The 25205-nt window shown below is 41.6% G+C and overlaps 1 protein-coding gene across 1 annotated transcript in view; it reads right to left on the reverse strand.

The window, feature by feature from the left end:
- The window catches only part of LIMCH1 (LIM and calponin homology domains 1), a 117792-nt gene that overhangs the window by 17818 nt on the left and 74769 nt on the right, over window positions 1-25205 (reverse strand). The window contains exons 19-24 of the mRNA XM_077816170.1: window positions 18798-18830; window positions 18566-18578; window positions 17354-17429; window positions 13008-13100; window positions 10548-10652; window positions 8498-8634 (exon numbers count right to left, since the gene is read on the reverse strand). Of these exons, the coding sequence (XP_077672296.1) occupies window positions 8498-8634; window positions 10548-10652; window positions 13008-13100; window positions 17354-17429; window positions 18566-18578; window positions 18798-18830 (457 nt within the window). The remainder of the gene's footprint in view (window positions 1-8497; window positions 8635-10547; window positions 10653-13007; window positions 13101-17353; window positions 17430-18565; window positions 18579-18797; window positions 18831-25205) is intronic.

Here is a 25205-nt window from a genome sequence, read left to right on the forward strand (position 1 = left end):
GTTTTTTAAAAAGATATCTGAAGACAAAATTGACCTCCATATCTACAATTGAACGAATAGCTTTTAAAAACAGCTGTGTTGGAGAAATGGTTAATCAGAGAACATAAGAACGGCCATACTGGGTCAGACCAATGGTCCATTTAGCCCAGAATCCTGTCTTCCGACCATGGCCGGTGCCAGATGCTTCAGAAGGAATGAACAGAGCATGGCAATTATTGAGTGATTCATCCCCTGTTATCCAGTCCCAGCTTCTGGAAGCCAGAGGTTTAAGGACACCCAGAGCATGGGGTTGCATCCCTGACCATCCAGGCTAATAGCCATGGATAGACCCATCCTCCATGAACCCAGTTATACTTTTCATCTTCACAACATCTCCTAGCAATGAGGTCCACAGGCTGCCTATGCACTGTGTGAAGAAATACTTCACTATATTTGTTTTAAACCTGCTGCCTATTAGTTTTATTGGGTAACCCCTGGTTCTTGTGTTATGTGAAGGGGTAAATAACACTTCCTTATTCACTTTCTCGATGCCATTCATGATTTTATAGACCTCGATCATATCCTCCCTTAGTCGTCTCTTTTCCAAGCTGAACAGTCCCAGTCTTTTTACTCTCTCCTCATATGGAAGCTGTTCCACACCCCATCTTTTTTTTTTTTTTTTGCCTTTCTCTACAGTTTTTTTTCAATTCTAATACATCCTTTTTGAGATGGGGCAACCAGAACCGCCTGCAGTATTCACAATGTGGGCGTACCATGGATTTATAGACTGGCATTATGATAATTTCTTTCTTATTTTCTATCCACTTCCTGATGGTTCCTAACATTCTGTTAGCTTTTTTAACTGCCGCTGCATAGAATCATAGAATATCAGGGTTGGAAGGGACGGACCCCTGAAGGTCATCTAGTCCAACCCCCTGCTCGAAGCAGGACCAATTCCCAGTTAAATCATCCCAGCCAGGGCTTTGTCAAGCCTGACCTTAAAAACCTCTAAGGAAGGAGATTCCACCACCTCCCTAGGTAACGCATTCCAGTGTTTCACCACCCTCTTAGTGAAAAAGTTTTTCCTAATATCCAATCTAAACCTCCCCCACTGCAACTTGAGACCATTACTCCTCGTTCTGTCATCTGCTACCATTGAGAACAGTCTAGAGCCATCCTCTTTGGAACCCCCTTTCAGGTAGTTGAAAGCAGCTATCAAATCCCCCCTCATTCTTCTCTTCTGCAGGCTAAACAATCCCAGCTCCCTCAGCCTCTCCTCATAAGTCATGTGTTCTAGACCTCTAATCATCTTTGTTGCCCTTCGCTGGACTCTCTCCAATTTATCCACATCCTTCTTGTAGTGTGGGGCCCAAAACTGGACACAGTACCCCAGATGAGGCCTCACCAATGTCGAATAGAGGGGAACGATCACGTCCCTCGATCTGCTCGCTATGCCCCTACTTATACATCCCAAAATGCCATTGGCCTTCTTGGCAACAAGGGCACACTGCTGACTCATATCCAGCTTCTCATCCACTGTCACCCCTAGGTCCTTTTCCGCAGAACTGCTGCCTAGCCATTCGGTCCCTAGTCTGTAGCAGTGCATTGGATTCTTCCATCCTAAGTGCAGGACCCTGCACTTATCCTTATTGAACCTCATCAGATTTCTTTTGGCCCAATCCTCCAATTTGTCTAGGTCCTTCTATATCCTATCCCTCCCCTCCAGCGTATCTACCACTCCTCCCAGTTTAGTATCATCCGCAAATTTGCTGAGAGTGCAATCCACACCATCCTCCAGATCATTTATGAAGATATTGAACAAAACCGGCCCCAGGACCGACCCTTGGGGCACTCCACTTGATACCGGCTGCCAAGTAGACATGGAGCCATTGATCACTACCCGTTGAGCCCGACAATCTAGCCAGCTTTCTACCCACCTTATAGTGCATTCATCCAGCCCATACTTCCTTAACTTGCTGACAAGAATACTGTGGGAGACCGTGTCAAAAGCTTTGCTAAAGTCAAGAAACAATACATCCACTGCTTTCCCTTCACCCACAGAACCAGTAATCTCATCATAAAAGGCGATTAGATTAGTCAGGCATGACCTTCCCTTGGTGAATCCATGCTGGCTGTTCCTGATCACTTTCCTCTCATGCAAGTACTTCAAGATTGATTCTTTGAGGACCTGCTCCATGATTTTTCCAGGGACTGAGGTGAGGCTGACTGGCCTGTAGTTCCCAGGATCCTCCTTCTTCCCTTTTTTAAAGATTGGCACTACATTAGCCTTTTTCCAGTCATCCGGGACTTCCCCGGTTCGCCACGAGTTTTCAAAGATAATGGCCAATGGCTCTGCAATCACAGCCGCCAATTCCTTCAGCACTCTCGGATGCAACTCATCCGGCCCCATGGACTTGTGCACGTCCAGCTTTTCTAAATAGTCCCTAACCACCTCTATCTCCACAGAGGGCTGGCCATCTCTTCCCCATTTTGTGATGCCCAGCGCAGCAGTCTGGGAGCTGACCTTGTTAGTGAAAACAGAGGCAAAAAAAGCATTGAGTACATTAGCTTTTTCCACATCCTCTGTCACTAGGTTGCCTCCCTCATTCAGTAAGGGGCCCACACCTTCCTTGGCTTTCTTCTTGTTGCCAACATACCTGAAAAAACCCTTCTTGTTACTCTTGACATCTCTCGCTAGCTGCAGCTCCAGGTGCGATTTGGCCCTCCTGATTTCATTCCTACATGCCCGAGCAATATTTTTATACTCTTCCCTGGTCATATGTCCAACCTTCCACTTCTTGTAAGCTTCTTTTTTATGTTTAAGATCCGCTAGGATTTCACCATTAAGCCAAGCTGGTCGCCTGCCATATTTACTATTCTTTCGACTCATTGGGATGGTTTGTCCCTGTAACCTCAACAGGGATTCCTTGAAATACAGCCAGCTCTCCTGGACTCCTTTCCCCTTCAAGTTAGTCCCCCAGGGGATCCTGGCCAACCGTTCCCTGAGGGAGTCGAAGTCTGCTTTCCTGAAGTCCAGTGTCCGTATCCTGCTGCTTACCTTTCTTCCCTGCGTCAGGATCCTGAACTCAACCAACTCATGGTCACTGCCTCCCAGATTCCCATCCACTTTTGCTTCCCCCACTAATTCTACCCGGTTTGTGAGCAGCAGGTCAAGAAAAGCGCCCCCCCTAGTTGGCTCCTCTAGCACTTGCGCCAGGAAATTGTCCCCTACGCTTTCCAAAAACTTCCTGGATTGTCTATGCACCGCTGTATTGCTCTCCCAGCAGATATCAGGAAAATTAAAGTCACCCATGCACATTGAGTGGATGTTTTCAGAGAACTATCCATGACAACTCCAGCAGCTCTTTCTTGAGTGGTAACAGCTTATTTAGATCCCATCATTTTGTATGTATAGTTGAGATTAGGTTTTCCAATGTGCATTACTTTGCGTTCATCCACACTGAATTTCATCTGCCATTTTGTTCCCAGACACCCAATTTTGTGAGAGCCCATTGTACCTCTTCGCAGTCAACTTTGGACTTAATTATCTTGAGTAATTTGGTATTGTTTGCAAATTTTACCACCTCACTGTTTACCCCTTGTTCCATAACATGTATGAATATGTTGAACAGTACTGGTCCCAGTACAGATCCCTGGGGGACCCTGCTATTTACCTCTCTCCACTGTGAAGACTGACCATTTATTCCTATCTTTTATCCAGTTACTGATCTATGAGAGGACTTTCCCTCTTATCCCATGACTTCTTACTTTGTGTAACAGCCTTTGGTGAGGGACCTTGTCAAAGGCTTTCTGAGGGCAAGTCTACACTTACGGGTAGATTGGCATTGCTGCAATCAATGCAGTGAGTGTCGATTTAGCAGGTCCGGTGAAGACATGCTAAATCGATGGGAGATCACTCTCCCATTGATTTGCGTACTCCACCTCCTCAAGAAGCGTAAGGGAAGTCAACGGGAGACACTCACCTGTCAACATAGCACAGTGACTGCAGTAAGTGGCTTGAACTACATCGACTTCAGTTACGTTATTCACGTAACTGAAGTTGCGTAACTTAGATCGATTTAGCGCGGTAGTGTAGACCACAGCCCTGAATGTAAGTTTACCATATCCAGTGGATCACCCTTGTCAACATGCTTGTTGACTCTCTCAGAGAATTCTGGTTGGTAAGGCAGATTTCCCTTTACAAAAACCGTATTAATTCTTCCCAACATATTGCGTTCATCTATGTGTCTGATAATTCTATTCTTTACTACAGTTTCAACCAGTTTGCCTGGTACCGAAGTTAGGCTTACCGGGCTGTAATTGCCAGGATCGCCTCTGGAGGCTTTTAAAAAAATCGGCATCACATTAGCTATTCTCCAGTGATCTGGTACAGAGGCTAATTTAAATGACAAGTCACATACCACAGTTAGTAGTTCTGCAATTTCGTATCTGAATTCTTTCACAACTCTTGGGTGAATAGCATCTGGTCCTGGTGGCTTATTACTGCTTAATTTATCAATTTGTTCCAAAATCACTTCAATCAACACTTTAATCTGGGACACTTCCTCAGATTTGTCACCTAAAAAAAAATGACTCAGGATGGGGAACTTCCCCATACCCTCTGCAGTAAGCCCAATGTTGCTGATGGATATGTAGAGCTCCTCCCTTCGATTCTCCTTCTAATGTCATATATTATTATAATGGTGCACCAGCTCTGCTCTAGCTAAGATTGGGAAGCCCTTCTTCTTTTTAAAAGTACAATCCTTCTTAGTGCTCTAAAATCTGTGTGCTTACATGAATTGTCTTGAAATTTGCAGTGCCTCATGGGAGCGTAGGGTAGGTTAGGGTCAGTGATCCAAATGTGGGGTCATTTGATCAAGGGGCTCCCGAGATACAGACCCCAGAAAACAAAAACAGCATTTAATTAAGTTCATACATTTTAGCAATTCTGAAGTGTGAAAGCCACCCTCAGTGGAAATCTGAGAATAAACTTCTTTATATCACAATCACAGCTCTACGATGCTCCTCAAACTAATCCCCAGGTCTCCTCATATCACAATTACCGATCTTCCAAGTTGCTCCAACTATTCCTCTGCTATTCAATACAGCTACATCTAACATAGTGACTGCAGCTGGAGTTCATGCAGTTAATTCCCAGTGGCTATTGCCTGCTTCAGGGGGCAGAGTTAAGTGTGCATGGGTACCTTGGCTGTATTTCCTGGTTTTCAGAAGTTTGAGTTTTGCTTAGCTCAATGTTCTGGAAGGGATCGAGCTATTGCTAGGCAACCGTTTCTTTGTCTTAATGAATTTTTTGTCATTAAATAATATTTGCAGGATATACTTTAGATAACTATTGTGCACACATAGACTTTGATTATTTAGCTTCTCAGCTGGAGTTTAAGTGCTCAGCCTTCCATGGCATGTAATGCCAAGGATCCAAAGTTCAGTTACCACTTAAACTCATTTATCTTAGCTTGTACTAAACAGATTTTGAACCTGGGAAAAGTTTAAATCCCGCAGCAATAACACAGATTAAATTATTTTGGAAATTTGCAATTTCATTTGACTAATATTCTTGATTAAATCACTCTATGAACCTGTGAAATTTCCTTGACAAACACAAACAAACAAAATCAATCTTTGGACTGTTTGGAATCTTACCCTGAGTCAATGGTAGATTCAGTATGACAGGTGAGCTGTGCTCTGTCACTGACACCTGGTGATCCTGCTCACTTCCCCTCTGAAGAATAGTCTCTGGATGTTCTGTGGGCACTTTATTTACACTGCTAATAAAAACAAATCACATTGTATACACAAAGCTAAGAGGAATGTCAACTAGAGTGTCATTTCATTATTGTGCTTTAGTATGTGAACCTCTTATGCTCAAAAGGTATTTGTTTCCTTGTGTTAGCAATAATAGATCGGTGTGGGTAATAATCATGAACTGGCAATAAATTGAGATGGTAATCTATGCTGACTCTCCTTGCTGGCCTGACATACTGTTAAATACAGGCCCTGAAGGCCTTTCTGTAACAGCATCATAGAATGGCATATTTGACAAAGCAACAGCTATTATGTCAATGGTCTTGCTCTTTGCATAACATTAAGCCTGCTCAGGAGCTCCTTGTCTTTGTGAAAGCAACAGCTACCAGCACTGAAAATCCTGTTCCTTGTCAAACCGTCTGGCCAGTTCAGGAATGAAGATCCTGGTTTGGTGAAAGTGGCTATTGCTACGTTGGAGATCCTTTCTTAAACTAAGAAATCTAGGAAATTAGCACATAAAAACACTGCAATACTTGTGAGTTAAGATTGCTCTATACATAGCATACCTGACACACAGACATAAAAGCCAAGAAATGAAAAGGGAAAGTATCTAAACATATCTGCCACAGGGTGGCTTCCCCATGGGCTGGAGCTTCTGGGTCTCAGCCAGGTGAGCCCTACCAGAGGGGAATCAAGTAATTTAAATACAGTGTAAAAGGCAGCAGGAACCTGCAGGAAAGGCCTGGTGAGAGAGTAGCTGAGACTGCCAGAGGTAGAAGGAAGCCTGACAGTAAGCTGAAGAAAGCTCTCCAGGCAGGGAGGCATGGGAGAGACCTGCCCAAGAAGCAGGGGAGAGAGGTCTACCTGAAAAGGCCTGGGGACAGGGAGAAGAACAAACTCCATGCAGGAGGCACTGGGAAGCAGACAGACAGACACACTCTCAGATAGAGGGGACTGTGCCCAGCTGAAACTGGGCTGAAGTCTGCATGAGTTTGTGTTTTGTTTTGAAATACTTTGTGTTGGACTACTGGGAGAGAGACACTGGATGAGGGTTGGAGCCTGGAGGGCCAGTGTGCACCTGAAGACTAAATAAATGGAATCCCTTGGGATTGTCTGAATTACTTTTTGAACTGTGCGCTCTTCAAGGAGCCCTGAAGAGACAGGATTGCCACAGAAGCAGGGTGTATGGAGCAACCTCTGGCCACAAGGGGGTGCTTGACAGGCAGTAAATAGCCCCAGCAGTACAATATCTTTTACTCCTCCACCCAGAGGAGCCCAATTCACCACTAGAACAGCCACTGTACAACACAGACTACACATAAGAACCTTAACCCTGTCTCAGTAGGAATGTCAGCCTTCCAGCACCCCATACCCAAACATGAGTGAGTGTGTTGTTCCAGAACTATACAGAATAGCTAGTAAGGGGAACGGGGTCCGGTAACTCCCTGAAGGATGCATCGCTCTTCCTTAATGAGTGAGGACTTGGGAACTTCCTAAAGGGGTGCAGAGGGATGGCACTAAATGTAAACGTATACATCTGGAAACAAAGAACATAGGCCTTACTTACAGGATGGGGGACTCTAACCTGGGAAGCAGTGACTCTGGAAAGGATTTGGGGGGTCATGGTGGATAATCAGCTGAACATGAGCTCCCAGTGTGATGCTGTGGCCAAAACAGCTAATGTGAACTTAGGATGCATAAACAGGGGTATCTCGAGTTGGAATAGAGAGGTTCTTTTATCTCTATATTTGGCACTGGTACAAATGCTGCTGGGATACCATGTCTAGTTCTGGGGTCCATAATTCAAGAAGGATGTTGGTAAATTGGAGAGGGTTCAGGAAAGAGCCCAGAGAATGATTAAAGGATTAGAAAACATGCCTTATAGTGACAGATTCAAGGAGCACCTACTTAGCTTAGCAAAGAGAAGGTTAAGAGGTGACTTGATTACAGTATTTAAGTACCTACACGGGGAGCAAATATTTAATAATGGACTCTTCAATCTAGCAAAAAAAAAAAAAAAAAAGACTGGAAGTTGAAGCTAGACAAATTCAGACTGGAAATAAGGTGTACATTTTAATGGTGGAAGTAATTAATCATTGGAACAACATACCAAGGGTCATGGTGTTTCTTCATCACAGACCATTTTTAAAGCAAGATAGGATGTTTTAAAAAAGATATGCTCTAGGAATTATTTTGGGGAAGTTCTATGGCCCATGCTAGACAGGAGGTCAGACTAGATGATCAGAGTGTTACCTTCTGGCCTTAGAAAGGGATCACAGAGAACCAGAAAAAGAGGAGAGTGAGAGACAGAGGGTTTCAAGAGTAAGGGAAAGATGGAAAGACGGGAACAGAAGTGAGAAGACAAAAATGAAAGTGGAAGGTTGAAAAGACATTGGGAAAAGAATAAAGAAATTAAATGAGAGGAGGTAAAAGCAAGGAAAGATAACCAAATATTGTTTTAAAAGTATAAACATTGATACATTCCATTGTATCTTCCCAATAGAAAAGAGGGACCTCAAAAGGTCAAGTGGAAGTCTGGTAAGGGATCTCTGGACTGATTACAGATTGAAGGAGCTGAAGAACAGCTGAAGACAGATTGCAGGCCAGGGTAGCTTTGTAATACGTAGGAATGGAGGTTAAAAGCACTTCCACACCCCCAGTCTGAGCACAGTACATCAAAACAATTTTGCTATGAGCCCAGATGACAACCTTACAAGTACATTCACTTGTCTAAAATTCCTTGATTAACCCACACCTTTTCTTTTCCAGGCATGGCTCACTTTTCTTGTTTTTGGCTAATGATGCACCCTCCTGCTCCCAGGGTAATTTCTGCTGTCTTTTAATTTCCTTTTGTTTCTCTTCCTCTTGAGAGTCACTCAGTTCCATCATGTTCTACAAAAAAAAAAGTGAGATAATAGTGAAGATCTTCACCTGAACTCAACTTCAGAACATGCATGAGAACAATACAGCCTGTCCCTCAGTTTACTATATTTGTTACACATAAAGGAAATGCCTTTGAGGAAAAATGAACGGTGTTACATAAAGCAAAAGTTATTTGACCTTACTGACACTGACCTTGGATTTGATTGGGACAGTGTTTAGAAAAATTAACATGATTTTACTGAACTTGTAACAAGGAAATTATGGAAGGGCATTTCCTCTCCAGAGAGCACAACATTTATTCAACACAGAAGCCATACGTGGTGCCAATCGGAAGATTGTCATTACAGAAGGATAATGTGACATTCAAAACACGGTTACAAAATTCCTCGGGCTTCCAAGTTAAGCTTCAGAAACAAAACTGGTCAATACACTTTCACGGGTGAGGTGTTTTTGAGGCACCCCATGTGAAGCAAAATGAGTATTTATTCACACGCTCCATTGCCTGAGAAATTCAGTAATTGAGTAGAATGTGGTCTTCAGTACTGAAATACAGTAATAAATTAAAGGTACTGTCTAGCATAGCCTTCAGGATGATAAATGCTCATCTCCTTCTATATTAGAATGAAAAAAGAGAAGAAGCCATGTGGGGGATCTGATTGAGAGTTTACCAGTAACTACAAGCTAGACTTGTCTAGTCTCCCAGAAGTCAAAACATAGCTATTCTTGATTGCTGTCATGTACCAGGGATGTGCTCCTTACCCCCCATCTGGCCTCCCTGTGCCTTGCAAAAGGGCCAGAACCATATAAAGGAGTCCTAAAACCCCTGTAACCAGCCATGGGAGGATCCCCCCAGCACAGGTATTGTGGTAGGTAGTCATAAGGCTGCCTCTTGAAGACTACCTCAAGTCCCGGTGTAGGGGGTGTGCTGGGGTGGGTCCACAGCCCACAGAGCTGTAGACAATCTGTGCAGCCCAAGGAGGCTACCAGAACTTTGTCAGGCCCCCAAGGCTGTCTCCACTGCCAAAAAAGGTGTTTTTACAGCAGGATAGCAAATTCAAGTTAGCTATCTCACAGTAAAATCCTAATGGAGATAACCCACTATTTTTTACCTCAAAGTAGCTAGCTCAGGTCAAAGCCATGTGGGGTGATTAAAGTGTTGAACTTGACAACCTCCAATGAAGTAAAAACAAAGTGTGCCTTGTCTCTATTAGAACTTTACAGCAAGCTCTTTTGCAGTAACCACACCCTGTTTTGGGCAGTGGAGACCATGGCCTAGTTGAATGTGTCAGGCTAGCCTTTTGTGGGCACTGGGTGCACAAGGAGCCATGGGAGGATCAGAGTCTGAACATTCCTGTATTATTTCCATCTTGCTTTAGAGAGAAGTGGTTCCATGTTTTAAAGGAAAACTTTAGATTTCCTAGGACTTCGCATGATAGTCAAAGTAGATTGAAATACAAGGTGACGTCTGCCTGCACCAGTCAAAGAAGAGGGGAAGCAATGAGGTGAGTAATGCTCACCAAAGAAAGGGGGAGGAACGGAAACACACCATCTACTTTTAATGGGGATCTGTGGAACTCCTGGCCCCTTTTACTTTAACCCTGCTCTTGTCTAAAGTAGGATGGTGGTAGCTTGCTTTGGGGTTTGGCTCTGTATTTATAATAATACACTTTATTTACACACTGTGTAGTGCTTAGAGGCTTACAACTGGGCACATTTTTATCAGTTAAAAGTGAACTACGCTTATTGAGAAGTGCTTTTAAAAGTAAGATGGGGTGCTTCATGAAACAAACTGCCTTTTATGCCATTCTTAGACCCTACTGATCTTAAGGGAATGATCTAACTCCACACTGAACATAGTTTTGCCTTTACTGCCCCGTTTTCATTACCTCCTAGTTTACACTCCAGTTCTGTCAGACACTCACCATTGTCCCATTTCCTTCAGTGACAGAGGAAGAAGTGGAGAGGGGTTCAGCAGAGCTTGAAGAAACAGTGAACGGAACTACAGTATCCTCAATTATCTTGCGCTCCTAAAGGAGAGGTGGGAGCAGGAAGGAGGAAGAGGAGAGATTTAAAAATGAAGCTTGCCAAAGGAACATTGGAAAAGATCTTATTTCTGGGGGAATTCCATGCCAAAAATTAAAAATTCTGTGCCAAAAAATTAAGAATTCTGCAAAATTCTGCATATTTTGTCAAAATGATACTCTATAATCATGCCAGTTTCAATTATTTTGGTAATTTATTTCAAAATATCTGTCAGCAAGTATGTCAGTAACAATGCAGACCAAAAATAATATTCTGGTAATTTTTTTGACAAATAGATTCCTTAGTAGGCATATTAATACAGAACTTTGAGTAATTCATTTAAATTACAATACAGAATTGTATTTCCTGCACCGGTGAGAAGCAGTGCAAAGGCTTGCGAGTGTCAGGGGCAGTGGAGGAGGTAAGGGAGAGGGAAGGACCCTGGAGTGAACCAGGAAGGTTGTTGGGGGAGAAGTATGGAACAGGTTTTTTTGTGGGGGGAGGGGCAGGATTCTTAGGGGGTTGGAGAGCCTCTCCCATGCAGATTCGAAGCCTCTCCCATTTAGTCAGGCACATCTGTCCCTGTCCCCACAGCCCCGCTCGCGCATCCCCATGTGGCCATGCACCCCCACTCTCATTCAGTCCTTGGCTAAATGCTGTCACCCCACTAGCTCCCGAGCCCACTCCCTCGTCTGTCCTCCTCCACTAGCCATTCTGAACCCCAGTTTGTGACCCCCCCCAGCAGCCCCATGTGCCCCACTCTGTCCTAACCTGGCTCCACAGGCTAGGTGCTGTGATGAACTTTTACTCCTGGGGGAATTCTGTGCCACTGCGTGCACACAGATTTCTTTTTCCCTCCACAGAAAATACATTCTGCCCCAGATGTGCTGCAGTTCCACCTTTTGCCCACCAGAGGCTGCTGTGGCATCAGAACAGCTTACTGCATTCATGCTGTTAGCTGTTCTGGCACCAGAGTGGTCTCTGGTGGGAGAAAGGTGGAACAGCAGCACTTCTGGGGCAGAATGTATTTTCTGCAGAAAAAAATTAAATTCTGTGGGGCACATGAATTTTGTGCATGTGCAGTGGTGCGAATTTCCCCCAGGAGTAAGATCTTCAAAAGCAAGAGTATAAAGTTAGGCTTAAAAATCCATATTTAGATGTCTAGGTAAGTGGCCTGATCTTCAAAGTTGCTGGACATGGAATACTAAGCTACTAGACTCAGTATAAAATGGCAGGGTGTTTAATTGATAGGTGTGTATTCCGTAAGAAGTTTTTCCTTTTCTCAGTTTTAAATTTGCTCCATGACTCTAGTCATTTTCATTGCCTTTCTCTGCACACTATGTACTCGTGTTGTATCTTTTTTGAGATGCGTTAACCAGAACTGGATCCTGTATTCCAAGTGAGGATGTGTTACTATTTTATATAATGGCATTGTAATATTTTTCAGTATTATCTTCCATTTCATTCTTCAACGAGGACAGAATTATTATTATAAAATTAGCTGAAGTTATTCCTTCCAATGTTAATTTCTTTAAGTTTGCCAACACTGAATTTCATCTGCCATTGTGCTGCCTATTTGTCTAGCTTTGTTCGGTCTCCAAAGCTCATCATAATTTTCTCTAGTGTACTTCACCACCAGCCCCATTATATGAGTATGAATGCCAGTGTGTCATGGGTGGTAAACTGGGGAAGTCATGACTGCTGCTGCTGGCCAAGTACATGCTTGTGTTTATTGATATGCGCATCCATATTGGGAATGCCTGTCTAATGTCACCTTAACCTATTCTTCTGCCTCCTCTCTCCTACATTCCTATGTCAATTCATCTGTAGCATAGACAGATTTCCTAAAATAACATTTAATTATTTTTTAAATAATGCACGGTGGCTAGATATTATGGTGATGGGTGCATGAGAAATGCAGAGAGAGTTCAGAAAGATGCTTTACCTCTCATCAGGGTCATGAGTATGCCATTTACTACTCAAGCAATGAGTATCCGATGTTAATCTGCCTAACTACTGTACATAAAAGTATGATTAGAAACATACAATGAATGTGACAAGACAACTTAAGAGACATAAACATTGTTCAAGCTAACTGCACCACTGAAACAGGACAAAGGGATGACTTGAGCACAGGACAAAACAAGGGCATGGAAATTAAAAATAATTAAACTAACAGTGAGCTTCTGACTTTTCCATTGCCGAGATGTAAATTCTCTAACATAAAGGATCATCGTAAATGGTTAGTCTCTAAGTGACAGTCCCACTAGCAAAACACTTTAAAAATGCATAGAAGCAAGATACCCCTGCACTGGAACTGCAAGATCACTTCTTAAACTTGCTTCTTTTGAACATTATACCTCCTCATAGTATCTACGCTCCTCCTCTTCAACTTCTTTCTGTGCTTTTTCCCATTCTTCTTTCAGCTTGTCCTGCTCCTTCTGGTACCTCTCCTGCGCAGAATTTCAGTACAATCTATTTAATAGGAAACTTAATAGGGGGTTCTTTTTATCTGTTTCAATTCAATGGTTAAAAGACAGTATTTATGTTCTGCAATATTTGCTATGTATCAGGAAACTGGACCCACTAGAAACTGGCTCATCAGAAAACAGGCATGCAATGTAAAAACAAGAACATGAACAAACTTCTCTTCCTTTCCCTCCCAACCCCCGGTCCCCTAGGGAAGTTTTATGTTGTTTAGTACTCTTAGCTTATTGTAAAGCACCAGGGACATTTAAAGTGCTATATCAAGTCTGACTAGTTAGGAGTTTTCAAATGCTAGATGCTGTTCAAAATGAAATTTATTTTCAGCATTTAAAAACAACCATAGCTTATGAGGAGCTGAAGAGTTCTGAAAAAAGCTATCAAAACACTCCAATATATTTAAAACAAGGATTTTGCATTAATCATTGGCTAAAATAGCTTCTGAATTTAACTGGCTTTGTAAATATTAGCTTTGGCACTAATCTAATAAAGATAAGCTGCTGCTAATACAATTTAATGAAAGATGAAAAACCATGTAGGCTCATACGATAAATAGACAATGTATAAAGGTCAGAAGTGGATAAGATGATGATTAGCTGAGTAGTTGGTTTTCTTCCTGGATGGGATTATTTCTTGAGAATTGAATCTCCCCAGCTCTGCATGTGTTCTGAATCAAAAGAGAATCTCTCAAAGAGCTCTTTAAAATGCTGTGGTGTCAAAACTGTCTTATCTGTATTGGAACAGCAAAGTCACACTGTTTCCTCTGCACTTTGGTTGTAACCTCCTTCCTCCAAAATACTGTGCAAAACAACAGTTAAAAATACCGAGAACACAAACCCCTGACCCATAAGAAATTTGTTTATCATCAGTTTGATAACCAGGCAAACCATGCAATCGACTCCACCTAATATGATTTAATTTTGGAATGGCGTAAACAACAAATAGAAATAAAAATGTACGAGGTATAAAGAGACTAAGCTCAAGAATGAAATACTGGTCAAAAGTAATCTATTCTTAAATATGGAAACCTGCATTTTTATTACCTTCCACCTCAAGCTTCTCTCCTGGCGCAGCGGCACTGCTATGGGTATCCGCATGGCCCCACAGTATGCCAACATTTTTGTGGCTGACTTAGAACAAGACTTCCTCAGCTCTCGTCCCCTAACGCCCCTACTCTACTTGTGCTACGATGATGACATCTTCATCATCTGGACCCATGGAAAAGAAGCCCTTGAGGAATTCCACCATGATTTCAACAATTTCCATCCCACCATCAACCTCAGCCTGGACCAGTCCACACAAGAGATCCACTTCCTGGACACTACAGTGCTAATAAGCGATGGTCACATGAACGCCTATACTGGAAACCTACTGACCGCTATACTTACCTACATGCCTCCAGCTTTCATCCAGCCCACATGATCCATTGTCTACAGCCAAGCTCTAAGATACAACCACATTTGCTCCAACCCCTCAGAGACAAATAACTACAAGATCTCTATCAAACGTTCTTACAACTACAATACCCACCCGCTGAAGTGAAGAAACAGATTGACAGAGCCAGAAGAGTACCCAGAAGTCACCTACTACAGGACAGGCCCAACAAAGAAAGTAACAGAACGCCACTAGCCATCACCTTCAGCCCCCAGCTAAAACCTCTGCAACGCATCATCAAGGATCTACAAGCTATTCTGAAGGATGATCCCTCACTCTCACAGATCTTAGGAGACAGGCCAGTCCTCGCTTACAGACAGCCCCCCAACCTGAATCAAATATTCACTAACAACCACACACCACACAACAAAAATACTAACCCAGGAACCTATCCTTACAACTAAGCCCATTGCCAAAATTGCCAACTCTGTCCATATATCTATTCAAGGGACACCATCACAGGACCTAACCACATCAGCCACACTATCAGAGGCTCGTTCACCTGCACATCTACCAATGTGATAATATGCCATCATGTGCCAGCAATGTCCCTCTGCCATGTACACTGGCCAAACCGGACAGTCTCTATGCAAAAGAATAAATGGACACAAATCAGATGTCAAGAATTATAACATTCAAAAACCAGTCGGAGAACACTTCAACCTCCCTGAACACTCAATTACAGACTTAAAAGTCGCAATTCTTCCACAAAAAAATTCAAAAACAGACTCCAACGAGAAACAGCAAACTGGACACCATTAAATTAAGCTTGAATAAAGACTGGGAGTGGATGAGTCATTACACTAACTATTTTCCCCCTACTGTTACTCACACCTTCTTGTCAACTGTTTGAAATGGGCTACCTTGATTTTCACTACAAAAGTGTTTTTTTGTTTGTTTTTTTCCTCCTGCTGATAATAGCCCACCTTAATTGATTGGTCTTGTTAAGAGTTGGTATGGCAACCTCCATTTTTTCATGTTCTCTGTATATAGATAGATAATCTTCCTACTATATTTTCCACTGCATGCATCTGATGAAGTGGGGTTTAGCCAAAGAAAGCTTATGCTCAAATAAATTTGTTAGTCTCTAAGGTGCCACAAGTACTCCTCATTCTTTCTCCTGGTGCCATCATCCTTGCTAGGAAAGAGAACAAAAGGCTTCCTTGGAGCCAGTCAATGTTGCTCTCTTGGCTCACTGTTGAGTGACATGAGGAAGTTTCAACTTCTCTCTTTCCAGATTGGAAAATAGTGCCACTACCACGGTTCACTCAGTCAGGACAGGAAATTAGCCCCCCCAGGTCTCTTACATTGCTTATTATACTACTAAGCTGTACAGAGAAAGTTTCCATAAGCCACTTTATAATGGACAAATTTAGCTTGGTCTTCTTAAATTAGGACAACTGTAAACAACAATCTACAAAATCTAACAAAGTAATTGTTTGTAAACAGTGTTCTCATATGTACAATCTTGAAGAAAAACTATCAAAGCAATTAATCAATACATAGCTTGTTTTCTGTGCGTTAAATATAGACCTAATGTATGGTATGTATTTGGTGGCTATTCCTGAATCCCTGAACTAATGTTCTTGTTAAAAACAAGATAAAAGTGGAAGTCCCACCTGATGCCAGAGAACAACAAAAACAAAAAAACACCCAACAAAAACAGACAACCTCTCTCTCTTCCTTCCCCCAGGATTTGTGGAAAAGTTTTGGAGAGATTCTAGCATTTTACTCTTAATGAGCTGGTAGTCAGGGGAACCAAGTTGGGTACGAAAGAGCAAGAGGCATTCAGTGTCCTCTTCCATCCCCATCCAATATGTGTTTCTATTTTCTTTTACCATCTTACCAGCCAAGTATAGTGGTTCAGGGCACAGATAACTTACGACTGGGTTTAGAACAGGGTGAAATCAGTGATAGCTGTATACGTGTGCATACACAGGGATTTACTAGTTAGCCCATCTCTAATAGTAAGTGTGATCTGGGCACAGAGCACATGCTGATTAGGAAAGGTCATTATGTATGGAACTGATTTACAAGTTCACATATTGTACACAATCCTATTTGACAGAAGCAAAACATAACACTGAGAACTAAACCCATAAAAGAGTTAAGACTGTTGCCATTACAGATGTGGATAGCCATACATCAACTCACATTAAGCCATATGCTGTTTCACAATGTTTTACTTTTGTATTTTAAAAAACAGCATGCCTCTGAAAACAAATCCTACACTGAACAATGGCATGTTTTTGAATTAAGCTAAAGAAAAGCAAACAATGCAAATGTATTTTTATGGATAATATGTTTTCATGAAGTATATATTTATTAAATTCTATCATTTAAAACTATGAGGCATGATAAGGTATTTCATAAACCAAAAAATCACTTTTGATTTATATCAATACATTTTACTCCACTCCTTTAAGAAATAAAATTAACTTACTGTTTTGTCAAGCATGTGAGAGTAAGTTTTACAAGCATTTGCCACAAATTAAGAATTAAATTATTAAATTATTCATTTCTGTTCTTTTTATACATAAATTGAGCAGAAATATTTTTAAACAGTAAATTTAAATACTGTTCACATTTTAACCAATTAAATTCTTTCATGTGTTCAGTATCATCTTCAAGCAATTTTAGGTTTATTTGATGAATATAAAATATTCAGATTTGAAATTAAATTAAAACAGTCATGAAGTGAACTGTACTGCTCAAGGTCTAACAAGAGTGATAATTCAACTGAAAAACAAGTAACCAATAGTAGGAATAAATTTAGTAGCACATGTACTTGAAGCAAGCGTTCCTGTTCTTGCTGCCATCTTTCCTGTCGCTTTCGTTCCTCTTCTGGATCCCAGGACCAGAAACTGAAACACTTAGATAAATTGAATGAGGTTATTAGGATCTAATAATATACATCACAAGACAATCCTAAAATGTTGCACAATGAAGTCACTTAAGCTATTCTACCAATTAAGTGAAAATGTTAAGCTACAAGTGGAATTCAGATTTATAATTGCTTCAATTTACAGTACTTCTCATCAGTATGCATCCGATGAAGTGAGCTGTAGCTCACGAAAGCTTATGCTCAAATAAATTTGTTAGTCTCTAAGGTGCCACAAGTCCTCCTCTTCTTTTTGCGGATACAGACTAACACGGCTGCTACTCTGAAACCAGTACTTCTCACGGTTAGCTAACAGTATTCCTAGCTACACCATCAATTGGAAATAGTTTTATTTCTGCAATATATACAAGTCACAGAAAAATCATTTGGTTTGCAAATAAGAACTAGGAAAACATCAGATAGAACAGGAGAACAGAAGCAATTGAGAAGAAATTCCAAGGGGCATTGATCTACTTATACAAATATACCAATTTAGTAAAGAAAAACAACCAAATGCTTATTTTTCCTGAAAATAATCCTCTGATGCCACAACTATCAAAATAAATTATCACAGAAGAACAATGTTCACATATTTCAGATCTTGGACACCATATCCAATCTCAAGTCTTGGCTTAAGATATTATTTATACTGCAATAACATCCACAGGCCCCAGTCAGATCAGGGACCCACTGTATGATGGGCTAAATTTTTTTCTTTAGAAGCTGAGGCCTTATGATGTAAAATATCTAATTACTCTACGTTATGAGTCCTATGCACTCTCAAATGAGAAAAAATAACGTCTATTTTCAGATGATGAGCAGTACATGGAATACAGGATGTGCTGTGTTCAAATATATGTGGGTTTCCTTGAGGGGTAATGGATTTTGATCTGTTGATCATTTCTTGTATGTAATAATTTCTTTGCAAGTAATCAGAAGGAGCGTACAAACAGTTATGGAGCCCTAGAGCTAATGGAATTATTCATTCTCAAAGGTAAGCATGTATGTAGGATCCAGACCAAAGTGAATCCACACATCATAATTCTGCATTTTTCCTAGTTAAGGGGAAAATTCTACTCTCAGTTTAGACCTGTGCAATTGCACTGATGCTGATGGGACTGCACAGGTGTAACTGAGGACAGAACTTAGCCCCATATTTGTTTAAAAGTGTATGAAGTGTTTTGGATCATATTTCTTTTCTTTCAGTTAAAAGAGCTGAGTTTTCTTCTTCCTATTTGAGTCTATTTTGGAAGGGTTTTCAAAAGAATCACTGATTTAGTTGTACCATCATGCAAATCTCTACACTAAACACACTACTATTTTGCTATTAAGAACACTGCAAAGAACTTACTTACATTTGACTTGTCACTATTATCAGAGTCTGCTGCAAAAAGAGAAAAACAAAAATTAATCCCCCAAAATATTAAGATTGTCAAATATGCTTTATCTTAATTTAAAATAAAAAGCCGAGTCACAACTGTATAAAGAGGAAACTACCAATTCAGCAGTTCATAACAATACCTGCCCCACAACTAGCAGCAATGAAAAATTACGATACAACAGATCAGAGAAATAGATTGTACCCTCCACCAACAAAAATACTTTTGATATGGCTACAAAGAGCATAACATCAACAGTAGGTTCTAAGCTACCACTAGCTACTGACAACTACTCTTGGTCAGAGTCATTAGCAGTGTCTGAAAAGAGTGTTATCAAATTTAATTTAACTTTTCCTTCACTATTCAATGTGGGGAAAGAAAAAAAGCAGAGCAAAGGTAGGACATATCAAGGGAAAACACTATTCAAGTGTCACAGTTACCAAGAGAACCACTGCCATTTTCTATTAAGTGCCTTTGCGCTAAACTGCTTAAAAACAGATGTAAAGTAAAAATAAATTTAAAGGGAAATTATTATTTTGGTGTCTGAAACCAAAGCATTATATCTGTGTGTAATCCAACAGCTCTTTGCCAACTGTGCAACAGGAATAGGCACTTTCTATGAAAGCAGACAACAGAATAAGTACCAGTGATCATCAGCTTTTGCCCCAGCACACATTTTAAAACACCTACTACTCAGTGCAGCGGGAAAGATGCAGCTAGTCCCAGCGCATCATTTACCTGACTGTGAGAAAAACTGGGAGCGTCGCCAGGAGTTCCGAACCCTAAGCGGAACACTGGCACAGCTGGGTGACTCTAGAGTGGATGGCAGAATAGAAACAAAACAAGAAATATGACACCGTGAAAAGAAAACTGATTACCAGGTAGATGTGAACTCAGTGATCAAATGGATTTTTAAATTAATTTATGAATCGCTTTAAAGGGCGGTTGATCAAAGCTAGTTTGAGTTCCATTTTCCATGGTGATAAATTAAGAGGGTTTTTAGTTGAAATGCTATGAGTATTTACAAGCTGTTGGTGTGGTACACTTCATTTAAATGTCCTCTAACACACTGGTAAAAAGAAGAGGAGTACTTGTGGCACCTTAGAGACTAACCAATTTATTTGATCATAAGCTTTCGTGAGCTACAGCTCACTTCATCGGATGCATTCAGTCTGTAGCTCACGAAAGCTTATGCTGAAATAAATTGGTTAGTCTCTAAGTTGCCACAAGTACTCCTTTTCTTTTTGCGAATACAGACTAGCCCGGCTGCTACTCTGAAACCTAACACACTGGTGTAATTAAAGACATTTTTCTCCCAGTCAGAATTCTACATTTTTTAATTTTATAAACTCATCATGAGCTTTTATATATCATACATGTTTATGTTGTCTTGTATTTGTTTGACTTTCTCAGCACCATCTATTCTATGTGGGCTCCAGAGCACGAAGAACTTCAACATTACTAAAAATGTTAACATCTACATTCTATAACTCAATGTATGGCTGCTCTCTTGTTTAGTTTAATTTAACACTTAAGTTGTATTAAGGGTGAAAAATCTCCCAATTTATTACAAGTTCAATTTCTACTTCCACTCAGGGTTGTTTTATTTTCCACAACTGCCATCTAAAGCAATTTCAGTCCTGAAAACAGCAAGAAGGGGGAGAAGTCTTTGCACTACTTATACACACACCGTCAAAGCACATTTAACCAAAGGTTTCAGGGGACACTAGAAGGTCAGGTAATTCTTGGGGTTGCTTTATGATTTCTGTATGGTATATGTACTATATTGCACACACAATTAAAATCTGCATATCATGAGGATAAAAAAGGAAATTTTCATGATTTACAGCAACTCAAATATTTGTGAGGTAAACTGAAGTGTGTGCCAGATCTATGCATTGTTTTCATTCACTTTAATGGGAGCCACACGTGAGCAGATGAGGACAGAACTTAGATCCAAATATTTTTATCATAAAAAGAGATTACTAAGTTATTTTCATCTTAGAACAGCAGTACTAGTAAAATATAATACCCTTAAATAGAATATACCCTTTAACTCAGTGTCAGATATATAATAGTGCCATCCTGGTCTTCCTGACTTGTGCCATACATCGGCTGTTGTATTTAAGGAAGGTAGTGATAATAGTGCAATTATCACCACAGAATTATGCTAAAAATACTACTACAGAAGCAATTGTTTTGGTGAAAAATTATTATTTCCTTTAAAAAGTCTGCTTACTTACCTTGCATAGTAACTGGAGTTTTGAAACGTGTGGCCCCCTTGTGTATTCCACTCAAGGAGCGCACATGCTCCATGAACCTGAGACTGGAAGATTTTTCATAAGCAGTGTCTGCTGGTCTGTGCCTGTGCGCATCTCCTCCTTGTACTCTGAGCAGAGGGCATAAGGGGCCGTGATCAGCTTTCTAGTTCCTCTCTACTGTGAAGAGCCTTAGGATAAGGACTTAAAGCATAGGGGAAGGAGGGCAGGTAGTGGAACATATGTAGGGACCACATATCTTGAACTCCAGTTACTGTACCAGGTAAGTAACTGGACTTTCTTCGAGTGATGGTCCCTGTGTGTATTGCACTTGAGGTGATTCACAAGCAGTGTTTGTTGAGAAAGCAGGTGTGAGTAACCCTGCGTACCACAGATTGGAAGACCACTCTGCAGAAGGATGTGTCTACAGGAGAAGCTTGTGCCAAGGCACAAAGGTATGCATAGAGCCCCATGTTGCCACTTTACAGGTTTCCAGAAGGGGAACATCATGAAGCGAAGCTACTAATGGTGCCTGGGCTCTGATTGAGTGGGCTCTCACACCTTGTGAGGGGTCATTGTCAAGTCATAGCAAAGCAGGATGCATCCTGAAATCTGTCTTTGCTTCCCCTCTCATACATTCAGTAAAAAGAGAAAGAGAGTCAATGAGATTCCCTGAAGGATTTTGTCCTCTGCAGGTAGAATACCAAGGCTGGATTGACATCCAAAGTGTAGCTTCTCTGGCAGCTTCTCTGGCAGCATGGTACTTTGGATTGAAGACAGGTAGGTGGATGACCCACTTCAGATGGAATTCCAAGATTTCTGGAATTAAGTTAGGATGTAACCTCAAGGAAAACCTTATCCTTGTGGAAGACCATATAGAGGGTGCCCAGCTTACCTACTCTTCTGGCTGAGATGACTGCAACCAGAAACACAACCTTCATAGACAGATGAGCAAGGAACATGAAGTTAAAGGTTTGAATGGAGAATTTGTTAACGCTGACAGGACTAGACTGGAGGTCCCATTGGGGTAGGCTTCAGTACTGGAGGAAAGATTCTGACAAGTCCCTTCAGAAACCTTACTGTAGCAGTATGGGCAAAGACTGAATGGTTGTCCACCAGAGAATGAAAGGTACTAATAACTGCCAGGTTTACTTGCAAGGAGCTGAGAGGCAGCCCTGACGTTTATAGGAAGTGGAAGTAGTCCAGAATAGCCGTGACCTTGGAACCCTAGGGGTATCCAATGATGCTGGCACCATATCAAGGATCTTTTCCATTGTGCACTTTCATGTGGTGTCTTTTCTGCTATTGCTAAGGATGGATTGAACAGCTTTCAAGCATGACCTCCCTGAATTTGTCATCTATCCAAATACCAACCTGTTAAATGGAGAAATGCCGGGTTCGGATGAAGGCTCTTGCCCTTGCCTGCAGCTCAACAGATCCAGGAAGAATTGGATACAGATGCACGGTGAGAGGCGACCTGGACAACACCAGTGAATCAGAACTGCCTCGGCCACCCAGGAGCAACTAGGATCGTTGACATTTTGTCTTGTTTGATCTCCCTCAGGATTCGAGGCAAGAGAGGGATGGGCAGGAATACGTACATCAGCAGTTCTGACCATTGTAACAGAAATGCATCCCCTCTGGCATTGTGGCTGGTCATAAACATACAGCTAAGGGTAACATAAAATCCCTCCTGGGTAGCCGTACTGAATCTTTACCTGTAAGGGGTAAGAAGTTCAAATAACCTAGTTGGCACCTGACCAAAAGAGCCAATGAAGAAAGAAGATACTTTCAAATCTGGGGCGGGGAGGGTTTGTTTGTGCTCTCTTTGTTTTTGTTGCCTCTCTGGACCGAGAGAGGGTCCAGGCAGGAAAAACATCTCCTAGAAACATACCTGAAATGAGCATCTAAGATTACAAAAATTGTAAGTAAGGCAAGGAAATGCATTAAATTATCTTTTGTTTCAGCTTGTGAATTTTCTCTATGCTAAGAGTGAGTTTTATTCTTTTTTTTTTGTAACTTTGAAGCTGAGCCTAGAGAGGAATTCTCTGTGTTTTAAATCTTTTTATCACCCTGTAGAGTTACCTTCCATCCTGATTTTATAGAGGTGCTTTTCTAAAAACTTTTTTCTTTATGATAAAGTTCTTCTTTAAGAACCTGATTTGATTTTAGTGTCTTAAAGATAAAGGGTTTAGTCTGTACTTACATTAAAGGCAATTGGTTGGCATATTATTCTCAAGCCTCCCCAGGAAAGGGGGTGAAGGGGCTTCAGGGGATATTTTGGGGGAAATAGGGACTCCAAGTGGTCCTTTTCCTGAATTTTTGTCTAAATCACCTGGTGGTGGCAGCAATACCGTCCAAGGACAAGGAAAGGATTTGTGCCTTGGGGAAGTTTTTAACCTAAACTGGTAGAAATAAGCTTCGGGGGTCTTTCATGCGGATACCCACATCTGTACCCCAGAGTTCAGAGTGGGGAGGGAACCCTGACATGACCCTCGGCTGCTCAGAAGCAGAAGCACAGACATTTCTTGGTCTCTTGAGATGCAAAGAGATCCCGCAACAAGAGTCTCCTCTGTTGAAAGATACACCATATCACCAGGTCATGTGGCTCCCACTTGTGGTCTGTGGAAAAACGTCTGCTGAGGGTTTCTAACAGAGTGTTCTGCACTCCTGGATGGTGCATGCTAAGAGGATTAGTCCTCGAGGGAATGTAACGATTCATCTGTTTTCTCACTGAATAGGTTATTTTCCTTGAAAGGCAAATCCTTCATGGTGGATTGAACTGTGGGAGTTCTGGGAGGACTGGAACTAGGAACCCTATCTCATAACCAAAGATGTTGCCATTTAGCAGGAAGTATCTTCTGAGTCCACCACTCACTTGGATGGTACAAAAATATTTCTTCTCCATTCTTTTTGGAGTAGGAGTGCTAAGTGTCTGGAGAATCACAGACTATCTTGGCAGGTTCTAAGATGGCCTTATTGATTGGTGCCACTTTATTAGGACCCACATTGTGGAGGATATCCAATAACTTGTGAGGAGTTTCTTGTACTTCCTCCAGGGGCATCTAGAGCATATCTGCAATTCTCCTCAGGAGGAGATCTTGGAATTGTCTCTTGTTACCCAGTGGTGATGTGACCACCTCATCTGGTGAGGACAATGATAATCCAGCAGGGACAACTGGCTCCACCTGGTTGATCCTCTTCCTCAGAGTGCTCTTGAGTGGGGCTGAGGTTCTTTTCCATGTGGGGATGCCTGTCTCAACTCCCATTCTGTCCGTCTGTATTCCGGATGTCTCATACATAAATCCCAAGGACCCCAAGTCCAATGTGAGGGATCATAGTGGTAAAACAGTGGTCCCCACAGAGAAAAGGTGCCACTGTCCTTGGGCCACATAGTCTCTCTTCTGTAGGAGTGGGAAGGTGCCCATAAGATTTCTGAGCCTTTATCAGGGCTGACTTCTCTTGTCTTGATAAGGCTGATGAAACTCCCACACTGATCCCAGATTCATTGGAGTAGTACAAGGCCTTTGTGTCAATGGGCAGTGCCATTAGTCTTGGTGGTCTTACTATGACTTGGCTGGTTGATGGTGTCACAGAACCAATACTGCTCCCTAACACACCAGTACTGGGGCATGGAGTCTCACCTGACATTGAGGATGTTGGAGAGGAGGTCTTCCTGAATGAACATTTAGAGGGGGATTTCTCACATTTCTTGTGAGAGTGTTTGCTTACCCTCCTCAGGTCTGCCTTGTTTGTAAGAGCCCTCAGCTCTGCTCCCAGCATAGTCCCGGGAGCCCAGGGCAACCATGTTCAAAGAGGAACTTTTTGGTGCTTCTGCTCAATGTAGGGTGACCAGATAGCAAGTGTTAAAAATCGGGACCATGGGCTGGGAGGTAATAGGTCCCTATATAAGAAAAAACCCTGAATATCAGGACTGTCCTTATAAAATCGGGACATCTGGTCACCCTAGCTCAGTGTACAGTGTGGGGGTCAGAAAAGCCAAGATCAGACTGGGGTGTCATTGAACAATCCACCAGGAATTTTCTAAACTTGAATTCACGGGATTGATGGGTTGTTCAAGGGAATGACCAGCACACATTGCCCTTGGAAGAGTTATGAGCT

The sequence above is a fragment of the Eretmochelys imbricata genome, chromosome 4, assembly GCF_965152235.1.
Source record: "Eretmochelys imbricata isolate rEreImb1 chromosome 4, rEreImb1.hap1, whole genome shotgun sequence".
Lineage (NCBI taxonomy): Eukaryota > Metazoa > Chordata > Testudines > Cheloniidae > Eretmochelys > Eretmochelys imbricata.